Genomic DNA, 12,293 nt, shown 5'->3' with positions numbered 1-12,293 from the left:
CAATAACCCGTTTTGCCTCTTACTTTGTCAGACTGTGATTGCAATCTTCATCATCTGTTGGTTCCTTCCTTACGTTTCCTCTTTTGAGCGGATGTCCATCACTTGACAAAAATAGGCTGAAACAAAAACAGGTGAAAACGAAAATAGAGTTCATTTTTACGCAAAGATTCGATGCCTTCTTGTGGCTGGACCTTCAGGAAAGCCTCAACACCTCCACCATTCTTTTCCCTTTTTGCCCATAACATCCTGAGCTCCGTAGACGCGCACCACCTAAGCCTCCTGTCGTGTTCTTCTAATGTTTTCAAATATTATGTCGCCTCCTTTCCTGGGGCGGCGTTGCTTGGGGACTGGGGTAAACGCAATCTTCCGCTGGTGGGTTTTCCCTTTCTCTCACAAATGTTGCGGGCTAACTGAACGGGATCGACATTAAGAATGTGATATTATAAAAGAAATGTTCAGTATATCAGGCTATCCATGTGCAGTCTTTATACCAATTCCTGGCTCCAAGCATAGAAAGAAATAATGTGTGCATCCTGATCATTTATTTTTGCTTTCCTCCACATACCTCGTTTGACTACCAAAAGATAGGTCACATTTCACTTACCAAGGTTGATTTCAGTAAAAACCGTTTCTAATATAAATTTTTTCGTTTGCTCTTGGGCGTATTTTTCCAGTACGAAGACAGTGGGCGTCTTTAGACGTTTTCCTAACGCCTGCCCAGCAAGCTTGGTTTAATACTTTGAAAAAAGCCGCCAATAAGAAACCCATAGAAAATGATCAGCCGACCCAAGGTAAGGTTCGTGAGAAATGCCAGGAGGCCTCCCAGGGCCCTGCAAACTGATAACCCTTATAATCGTATATAAGAGATCTCGTTTCCTTAGACCACCATCTTAACCTCTGTTGTCAATTATTGTTACCGTAGTCCAATCAATCAATACTTCTCTTATGATTACTCCATAAGAGCATAAATTAACCTCGTTGAATATACTTGGGAAATAGCAACCTAAGAATAACGAGATCGGACAACAAGGGGCAATAATTGTTCCTTTTGGTGTGGTGGTCTGGTAGAGAATAAATCGTTCTTATAAGCAACCCGCTTGACTTGACTTTTACAGTCGAGATTTATGAAGTCAAGAGCTTTGTTTTCTATACCCATCCACTTCCATGATTAGTCCAGGTATCCTTGTTTGGCTGTCTAACAGTCTTTGCCACAGACAATCTGGCTAAAACGTATGGCATCTTTTATATTGTGATCTTTTTCGTCTCGCGGCTTGATGTAAATTAAACAGAATTAGTACAGAGGAACTAAAAGAAAAATAACTTTCATTTCAAGTGAAAGGTTTGGTGCACCTGGCTCAGGCTGTTGCTCATAAAAAAGATGACGCGGACCACAATCAGCGTATTCAGATCGAATTTGCCTGTCCACACGTATCTAGATTCACTCTAGTACTCAGGACTCCTCAAGGAATAATGAGGCATAATTGAAGTGTACAGTGTTCATAGTTTTGTTTAACTGCACACACGTGATAATACTTGAAATACGTCCAAGAAGTAGAAATAATATTGCCCTCGGCAACAATCTTGAGAATTTATTTCACAGTAAGGAACTGGGCTCGATCTTGTGAAGTCATCCGGGTCAAAAAAATTCCGGATTTAGCGTCCACACAGTTCCGAATTCATAGCGAATTAAAAATATTCATTCTGGAGAGCGTAGTCAAAAAGGTCCGGATTCGCCAGCGAATTGGCCGAGTTCTTCAGACAACTTGAGCCCATGAGCCTGAAAATGGCAAAATGAACCTTGTCCCCGTTGTCACTTTTGTTCAATGCAATCTGATTCTCGTTTTCGTTTCATTTCAGGTGAAGTGGCAGGCCGGTCTGTTTGACATTATCCACAGTTCAAAATTCGAAACATTCATTATGATTCTGATCTGCTTTAATATGCTGGTGATGATGATTCAACATTACGGACAAAGCCGAGAAGTCGAATTGACAATGAATATCCTTTTATGCATTTCTTCGGAAAACAACCTTTTTTCCAAGTTGCAGGGTGGCCCAGCCCCAGGGCTTGCACGCAAGTACAATGGGTTCAAACCGTTCTCTGACCAATTGTATTTCTCATTTCGGTGCTCCCGGATTGTGGACATCTACCTTGTTTTAAAAATAGCCAAATGAGCTGCTTTTCAAGTTCCATGCAATTGGATTTTTTCGGTGTGTTTATTGCAAGTATGTCTTTCTAAACTCGGCAACACAAACTTATATCCTTAATTATCACCGACCGTTATGCTGTGCAAAATACTGGATTTCCCAACCTCCTTCTCCGACGTACCTATTTTGTAATTTTCTTTTCATTTCTGTCTAATAACGTTTCGATTTCAGTTTACGACTCAGTGATAATCTCCATCTGATTTTATGTGATCCCAATAAAACAAAATAAATAGACTGCGTGGTGTGTTTTACAGATACCGACAGTTTTACTTTTTGTTGTTGTTGAATTCCTTAACTGCGATCCTGTGTTTTGTCGGGTCTTCACATATAATAAATCTGGTATTCACAGCCATTTTTACCTTGGAGGCAATTGCCAGGATTGTAGCTTTACGCCTGCATTTTTTCAAGCAATCGTGGAATATCTTCGACTTTACCATCGTCATCCTGAGCATTATAGGTAAGAAAGTCATTTTATTAACCATAACAATAATAATAGTAATAAATAATAATAGTAATAACCCGGAGACCAGATATTGTTATTCAAAGAAAGAAGGAGAGGCATACCATCATTGTGGACATTTCTGTCCCTGCTGATAGTAAGGTTGTACCCGTGAAAGTGATAGAAAAGATAATATTTCTTGCGTTTTTCTATGCTCTAAGTGCAATGCTCCAACTAGCACTGACACAATTTTCGTCTTTGTCTTTCATAACTTTCCCATCTCCCTTGCCAGATCTTGTAAGATCTGTCAAGGGAGATGGGAAAGTTATGATAGACAAGACGAAAATTGTGTCAGTGCTAGTTGGAGCATTGCACTCTATACCAAAGAAGTTGACGGGACTCTTAGAGTAGATTGGCTTCACAGAACACTTCAAAAGTCTGCTCTCCTTGGATCGGACCACATACTGAGAAAGGTCAGTGTTGGAGGTCTGAAGTCTCGCGTCGACAAAATATTTGTATGTTTTCGAAACCAAAAAATAAAAATACCATTAAGAAGCATCATCTACTTTGTCCAATTTTAGTGTGGATTTTCACTAAAAATGTCATGTTATCATGCGATAAGCAGCGGTATCCTCGCATTCAAGAAGAGTGAATCAATTAATCAGAGCATTGGACTACCACGCGGGAGCAGTCACGGGCTCGGCCAGACCGACACTCGGGGTCTTAAAATAATAGAGGAAAAAGTGCTACCTTTGTAATTCTCATCTGTAAATGTTTAGACTTTCAACAGTCTCTTAGACCCGGTCTCATAACCATTAAGTGTTCCGGTATAAAGTCCATAGGATCAGTGCAAAGCCGGTGAGTAGGGAACGGAGGTCCCACTGTACGTGTTGAGATCTGTCCGCCGGTAAAATCCGGTCTCAGGTTGAATCCGTTTTAACCTAGGTTAAATTGTTGATCCTCATTTTACCTAGGTTGAATACGCACTCAGATGGATTGAAGAAACTTTTTTGGAACCTAAATTAAGCCTAGAGAAAAATTAGGGTCAGGTTAAGATTAGTTTTGGTTATTATACATTGATATTAATTGAAAAGTAAATAATGAAAACAAATGTGTTGGGTTGAGTATGTTCGTCGTTGTAGTGTAGTGGTGAAGACACAGTACTACAAATCTGGAGGGTGCGAGCTCGAGTAACGGTAAATTCAAAGTACAGTTCTTTGTTCCCTTAATATGTTGTTGAGACTGAGTTAATTAGTGTATGAATACATAAACCGATAAGATGATACCAAAGATTAAGAAGATGTGTTGAGATGGGTAAGACAGAGCTTGAGGAGAGAAGGTGTACGAATCCTTTTTAGAGGGTGTTAAAACTGATTCAAGCTGAGAACGGATTTTACGTGCAACATAAGTACCCGGCCTGGCAGTGATAAATCAAAGGGGCTTTTAGTGTATAAGCCCACTGAAGCATAATAAATAGCATCTGACGACGGGCTATCGCTCGAAAACGTCAGATCACAAATCTTTCTCAAGAAGAGGACTTCGCATATGAAGGGTTGGGATACTCGTCGGAAATTTTGAGACACTAAATATTGGAGAAAGAGCCAATACAACATAGATTTGATTTAGTAATGTACTATGTTTCGGCTTTAGGTACAATGAGAGTTAACATTGGTTTGCTTCTATGTACATATATATATAATATATATATAACCAAAAAATGAGTAGAAGTCCTCATCAACTTGAAATTAAAAAGGCTTCCCTGGCCTTGCGGGTTGAGTCTCTATTGGAAAATATTATTTCGATGGGAATTAATTGCATGTCGTTAGAAATGTTGTGGGGAGAAGAGAGAAAATGTTCTGCGACTAGTGGTATTTAGTGTTAGGGTTATCTAAAGTGCGGCGGTGTTCATTAAAGCGGTCCTTGAATTAAACGTCGTTTAGTTTCTTCAATGTACTGCAGATTACATCTGTTACATTGAATCATGTAGATAACGATTTTAGTTTCGCAGGAGAAGAATGTGTATCTTGAATGTTGTAGAGAGACTAGCTTCATTTAGAAATTTCTGACGTATATTCAGCGATCTTTCGTCTTTGTTACGTCAGTCAAATTGCCCCCCACTCGACCAAGTGATTCAAATGAGCTCAGTGTAACCTGGATCAAATGAACGTCATCGCTATTCTTCGCGTGAAGCAGGGTTAAGGATCGCCGGAAGGAGAGCCATGAACGTGACGAACAGACTGAACAGAACTTCACACTACTTCCGCAGGAAGACCACGTAAATTTGATACAATTTCGTGTATAATTAAAACTTGAGGATGTACGGATTTCAAGTATATCGCTTGAATTGACAACAACTTTAACCCCAGTGTTGTTTCAAGAAATGTTTGTGAGGCTGCTCTCAAAAAATTGCTCAGTCATCCCCCGACCTTAACCTCCAACGGTAAATAAGACGTGCGTCATTGTTTTGACAGTTATTCCATGAAATATTTTTGCATTTTTTTTTTTATTTAACTACGCGTTAGCAGAAAAATAAGTAATGTACGATATTGCTGAGATAAGAAATAAGAAATTCGAGAAGATCAAAACAGCTCAGTTTTGTGCACGTGTAACCCGGCTTAACCTAGGATTACGGCTGATGGAGACTAGAACATGCAATAGAACCATAAATCACATATTGTCTGGATATCACTTTCGGAGCATTCTTTTGGGCATATTTGCGGAATAGAATACTAATCCCTTGAGATTTGTTTTGCATGCATGATCCTTATTGAAACAAACTTGATTCCATCCATTCTCATTACTTTAAGTCGAAGTGGATATAAAACGGGCATGTACTAAAACCCGAAACACCGAAACGAAACCATCGGAACGAAACCACAGAAACCACCGGAACCGCCGAAACCATGGAAACACCGGAACAAAACCACCGAAACAACGGAACGAAACCATCGAAACGAAACCACCGGAACACACGAAACAGCTATAAAAACTTGAACAAAACCATCGAAAGTGACTCGATTGCAGTTTAAAATTTGACCTCCGGGCTGATTGTCGCTTATAATAATTTCTCGAATGGTTTCCTTTAAGTTTCCTGATTCAGTTGCTCTTTACTAACAATCTTTGCAGATTCCCTAAGCACACCAGAAGATTCTTTCATTTCATTATTTTTCCTTTATTAACTATGTCAAGCAATGATGCGCACACGGCGAGCAAGTGAAAACGAGGTTGGAACATTGCAAAGACCAAGGCAACAAACAAAAATACGAGGTGTCGACACAGTTATGATAAAAGAATGTTAACGCATTTGTAAATTATTGTATTATTGAAATGAATTTGCATTTCGAAGAGATAGTTAATGGCGGAGACTGAATTTACCAAGTCTATTGTGTGCTTGTGTAGAAAGGAACAACTTTGCACAAAACGACTAATTTTACTTACAGTGAAACTACATCACGAGTGAAAGAATTTCAGGAAATCTCGCGATCTGCATGGTCATTTTGGCTGTTTCGATAGCTGTTTCGGTGTTTCGATGGTTCCGGTGCTTTCGTTCCGATGGTTTCGTTTCGGTGTTTCGGGTTTTAGTACATGCCTATAAAACGGGGTAGTTTCAAACTAATGTACGATTTAGTTGCTCATTTAATACCCCCAAAATATCTACGCAAACATAACGTCCAGTGACGTCATATCGTTGTTTTGTCACTTTCAAAGAGAGGCCAACATTTTAAATTCTTTTACTGTTCAATTGCAAACCGTAAAATCTACAGCATAAAATATTAGACTGTTTTAAAACATTCTAAACAGGTGAAGACCCACCGGATGTGGAAAAGTGTAATTTAAACGTTCAAAACAGAGTCACGGGACGATAACAATTAAATCTCTCTCCGAAGATATTGAACTGCTCGAAAATTTTGGGATTATTTAAAATTTTTATATAGGTAATTAAAGCCATTAAAAGCGGAAAATTAGTGTATTTTTGTAATCCACAGATAGGAGTGATGAAGGCGATTATATAAGGTACATATTGGACCAATGCTAGCGGTCTTTTAATATCAATCCATGAAAGGCATGAAAGACAACAGAGAGTTTTCATCTGATTTGAAAGAGCGGCTAGCACTCATTTTAATAACTAAAAAACTGAGTGTCAAACACAAGGATGAAAAGTAGAATAAGAGCCTACAAAGCAGTTAGATTCCGTCCACCCTTTCACTCCTGGCAAATTTGTAAGATCGGTCGCCGACTTAAATGTCAGCTTCAAAAGTGGAACTAATCACAGGTTTTTTAACAGCTTTGTTGGCTTAATAGCCTCTTTGCACCTAAGCATTTTAACGGAAATGTTCATCCAGGATGTGTCGTCAAGTGCTTTTTCCTACAGATACCGTACTCTAAACATTTTTTTTCGTGTGTGGGAGAAATCTCTTCCCTAGCTCACCGCAATGTTTTCACTGTATTGCCTAATCGACGCACAACACTGGTCAATAAATACGATTATTTAAACAAAATGACCGCCGTATGAAGTAAGACACCTGAGAACCGTTCAGCGCTACAGCTCATATCGAGTTGTAACACTTCGTGTTGAACATGAAAACGATAATAAATAAAAATGAGTAAACACCAATGGACAACTGAAATCATCAGTACGTATCACACCGTATGTTTGGTAAAAAAAACTTTTCTATTCTATCTATAAGAGAAGCTTTCCGTTGCACCGAGAAGCTATTTCATAACGAATAGTCGTTTGCTGATCCTGATATTTTTCTTGTTTTTTTTTGTTTTGTTTGTTTGATGCAATGCCATTAGTTACTTGAAATGCAAATAGTGATTTGTTGCTCATGATCTTTCCATTACTCAAAAAAACAATGATACAATATATTTTTCCTGAATGTCCTGTAAGTTCGTTTCAGTTTGATTCGCGTTTGGGAATAGGCAGCTCATGTGGGCCTTTTTTCAATACAAGAACTATCTCCTTATTAAACGCCCTATCATAATAAACATTTTCACGTTAGTAATCTTGTCTTCAAAGCCAATAACGACACTGAATCGCATATTCTGATTGGAAAATTCAATAGTATTCCAAAATTGCCATTTTCTATCGGTTAACATTTGCATATGACCTTTTATTTTATGTCGTTGTCTGAAAGGGTTTCAGCACTTTTTTAGGGTCCAGCATACACTGAAGTCTCAGATAAATGATCTTATTTTTGCTGTTTCAGTTGGCTTTAGATTGTTTTTCTTACAGAATTTTTCTGTTTATTCTCAGGAATCATTATGGAACATCTTGACTATAAGTTTATTGTCACACCAAGCTTATTCCGCGTTGCCCGTGTCTTTAGAATTGGCAGATTGCTGCGGTTTTATAAAGGTGCCCGCGGGATTCGCCGCCTTCTTTTCGCTCTTGTTATTTCTCTGCCAGCATTGTTCAATATTGGTGCCTTATTGTTTCTTGTTATGTTCATTTACGCCATCATTGGAATGTCTTCATTTGGTTATGTGAAAAAGACAGGAGCGCTGGATGATGTAGTGAATTTTGAGACGTTCGGGAACAGTATGTTATTGTTATTTCGACTTTCAACCTCAGCGGGGTGGAACGATGTTCTGGAGCCACTATTGATTCAACCACCGGACTGCGACCAGCATTACCAGGGACAACCCAACGGGAACTGTGGGACACCATGGCTTGCGACCGTGTACTCTATCTCTTTTATACTTCTAACCTTCTTGATCATCATCAACATGTATATAGCCATTATTTTGGAAAACCTCAGCCAAGCACATCAGCAGGATGAAGTTGGAATTACAGATGATGATCTGGAAATGTTTTATTCGCTTTGGGAGCGCTATGATCCAGACGCAACTCAATACATTTTTTATTCTCAGTTGTCTGACTTTGTCGACAATCTCGAACCACCGTTAAGAATTCCTCAGCCTAATAAATTTGCATGCATTCATTTGAATATTCCTATAAAGAAAGGAGATAAAATTCATTGCTTCGATGTCATGCAAGCTTTGGTCAGAAGAGTTATTGGTGAAATTGAGGAGGACGAATCGGTTGCTTTTACTTTAATGAAATCTAGAATGGAACATCACTTCATCAGTGCGTTCCCAAAACGCGCGAAGACGCAAACGGAAAGCACGACTTTAAAAAGGATTCAAGAAATTCGCGCAGCCACAATAATCCAGCGATCGTACAGACAATATCGCTTCCAGTTAGAGCTGAGAAAATTCAGATTACAAAAAAGCCAGCCAGTGCAAAACGACGCATATTCTTCTATATAGGAGAGGGTGCCCACAAGGGTTTTCAGATAACGGTCCAAGAAAACAGGGAAGCCTAAAGACCGAGTCATGTGACAAAAAAATGTTACGATCCGCAATGACAGAATGTCCTAACGCACTTACATGTACTGGTCAATATAAGTTAAGTTCAGCTTATGACGCTTAATGTGTTTTGGATTATTCAAGCCCAGTTATAGGAGAGCTAAAGATGAATTTTTGACCTTTCAATCATTTACATTTGACTTTTGTAATAAGCTGCGCTGTGCTATCTAACCCTAAGCTGATGTAAACTGCACTTGCTGCGTGCCAAAGGCACCCCAGACAGTGACGTTAACTTAAAATTATCACTGTAATTGTAATTCACGGCCAGCGAGTCATTCGAGCGAAGACGCGAAGCTGATGAGACAGCAGAACATCGAGCCGTGCGAGGTTTGCTGGTAGGCAGAACCAAGAGATGGCTGCAAAAATGTAATGTATTTGCGATTTGAACCAATCAGAAAGCGTATATTATAGGGAGCCAATCAGAATATATGTCCGGTTAGGTCATTTCACCATTGCTCAACTGCAAAACGAACGCACGTGAACCAAGTGAGAGACATGGAGGGTTCTTGATAAGATTTGCTTCGAAAGAGACTTGGTTTTTGCTTTTCATTCCTTTAGTTTTGTGTATTTAACTGTGAATAATCTTTATAGAGGGAGTGGTTATTTCAAGTAATTGTATTTGGTATCAAAAAATCGAGAGAAGATCGAATATCGAACCAGTGTGTCCACTTGTCCACAGACTGAACTCAAAGACAGTGCAATAGGGAGTTCAGTTAAGATTTTACGACGGCGATGGCAACAACAACGCCACAAAACAATGATATCATTGATTCAAAGAGCATAAATAATAGTGCTGCAGGAATTTAGGACGGATTTTTGCGGTACTCCGCAAAAGGACGACGTGGAATTACCAAATTTGAGCTTTTGACGACAAAGTGAGCATGCAACAGAGAATCTTTCATTCTCTATTTTCACTTTGTAACTACTCGTACCAATTTATTTTGAGGACACTTCGCCCAAATTGAAAGAAGTGAACGAGAAAGAATAACCGCGAAAGAATTACGATAAAGCAAAGTGATATTTCGTGGTGACATTTTCGTTGAAGTCGCCGTCGTAGATCTTAAGATCCCTAATAGCTCGGCCAGCGTGCCAGAACGAATACTTCACTCGACCAGCTAGGTTAGCATGCCATTTGTCGAACGGTTTATCAGTTACGAAATTTGAAGCGAATAATTCACAGCTTTTACTCACTGAAACAGCGTGTTTATTCGTCAACAAAACGAACGAAGGCTATCAAAGATCAAAGTTCACTCGGCCAGTATTTTATTGTTTGTAATATAGATGTGGCATGCAACATCATGTGATTATCATTTCCAAACCCTGCTGAGCCGTAATTTCTCCTCGTTGGCACTTTATTGCACTGGTAGGTATATCTAATTTAAATGAAAAGTCTCAACTACTTAACACTACTCCTTCAGTTAGAAGAATACTTTTTACCCTTTTTCATAGGTTTCTATTTTCCTTATTTTCTACACAAAAATTCGCAAACATTTAACAGAATCCTTTCTTTTGTATTGAGAAAATAACGTTTCATTTGCTTTAGTGTTGAAAATTATCATTTATTAAGTCGAAAATATCACGAAGTATATTTTTAAATGATGCAATTGACGCTGCCTTTCAGCTTTTTATGTAAAAAGAAAACTGACAAAGTGTGGATTGAAAACAGTGAATAAAAAATTGTTGCAAACATGGTTTTTCATCTTTCCATACCGATTAGTGCTTATTTTGAGGTGATCGAAAAGCTGTTAACCCTTTCAGCCCCGTGGGGTTCCCCATTGACGAGTGAAATCGTCTGGCGTTAGACAGAGTAAAATCTATAAGTGGCACTATTGGGAGTGAAAGGGTTAATTAAGATTGCAGTGTAAGACGGGCAGATGATGCAAATAGAGCGGATCAATTCGCATCCCCAAGGCTCAAACGCCGCTCAAACTACAGCGCGTGTGTTACAATATTATGTGGTGCACAAAAGATCAATACCAGATGAATACCAAGGGTACGTCTTCCAGTTTTGTCGAGCACCGTCTCCGGGTGCAAGTGTGTGTTTTTTTGAAATCATGTTTGGTTCGCTGAGCGTCTATTTGTGATTCGTCACAAAGTTTGTTGAGCCAGCGCCCCAGTTACTAGTGCAGTTGACGTCGTTGTCTCAAGATAGGGACCTAAAGACCAAACACATCATCTCAAAATGTTCATTTGAGTAATAGTACTTTATCATGACTTTGTCATGAAATGAGCCTTCTATGTCGGGCGGATTTAGGGTTAAGCCCAACCCCCACAACACAAACACCAAGGTTTTTGTTTTATTTTAATTTGATGGTCAGAAGTTTCCTTAATAATAGTTTTCGTAGAATGGCTTTGTTCATGTTTATGAACAAATGATAATTATTTTATTTTCTAGTTCGAGTTTCGCAAAAATGTGGTAACAATAAAGTTGTGGGCGGTTTGACAGCATAACTTGTCAGCTTTCTCTTTATCTCTTCTATTGCGCGTCGCAAAAACATCTCGCATTTCTTAGGTTTGACTTAATAGGATATTGCTCAAAGAAAACGTATGCAGCAGATTTGCTGTCATTTTTCATAACATGCTGGAAACTACTAGCTGGACACTTTGGGTAAAGCGATATCGAAGTTAAGGATCTTAATTAATCACGAAAAGTAATATTGTTTCAAGTAGCCGCCGCCGAGTACTTTAGTGGTTCTAAATGTGCAAGGAAAGTGGAATTAGGTTTTAGCTGTTGAAACATAAAATCCGTGTTTCACTAGTCTCGGCTGTAAAAGCGTTTTGCGCGAATAAGTGCCAGAATAATCAACTAAATGGTTCTAAAAGAAAACAGGTTTTCCACAATCAAGGCTGTTTCCATCTTTCTATAGCATTAAATTGCAGATCCTCTTAAAGTAATGAAAAGGGTAAAAGTTGACTTTGACCTTTGATGAATTTCACTAACAAAAGTACCCAATAAGTCTAAATCTAGCGTTAATTTATCAACAATACCAAGAAAATCAAATTGATTCGATCCGGTTAACCCAATACTTCGGATGAAGATTGCAATGCGCTTTCTTCTCAGAAAACTCCCTCATCCTTATATCTCCGCCTCACTTTGAATCTTCCACTTTCTTTCATTATCATAGCCGGAAACATTTCCTCATCCATGTGATACAAAGCTAAGACCTTGTTCAAGGCGGCTGTTAGTTAGGAGGAGTGGGTGCACAGTTAAACTAATTGTAGGAAAAACAATGACCTGTTTACGATCTGCCAAATGCAACACTGCCAACTGATTAAT

The 12,293-nt window shown here is 38.8% G+C and overlaps 1 protein-coding gene across 1 annotated transcript; it reads left to right on the top strand.

Annotated features, from left to right (window-relative positions):
• The first annotated feature begins 773 nt into the window (after nucleotides 1–773).
• LOC138035207 (sodium channel protein 1 brain-like) lies at nucleotides 774–8,960 on the top strand. Its single transcript, XM_068882027.1, has 4 exons — nucleotides 774–791; nucleotides 1,858–2,000; nucleotides 2,535–2,662; nucleotides 7,902–8,960. Exons 1-4 carry the CDS (start codon nucleotides 774–776, stop codon nucleotides 8,915–8,917), a joined length of 1,305 nt encoding a protein of 434 aa, XP_068738128.1. The 3' UTR covers nucleotides 8,918–8,960.
• Nucleotides 8,961–12,293: the final 3,333 nt, after the last annotated feature.

This window comes from Montipora capricornis, unplaced genomic scaffold, assembly GCF_036669925.1.
Source record: "Montipora capricornis isolate CH-2021 unplaced genomic scaffold, ASM3666992v2 scaffold_313, whole genome shotgun sequence".
In the NCBI taxonomy this organism is placed as follows: Eukaryota; Metazoa; Cnidaria; class Anthozoa; order Scleractinia; family Acroporidae; genus Montipora; species Montipora capricornis.
The sequence above is the reverse complement of the archived record's forward strand: the minus strand, read 5'-3'. Positions and strand labels throughout refer to the sequence as shown.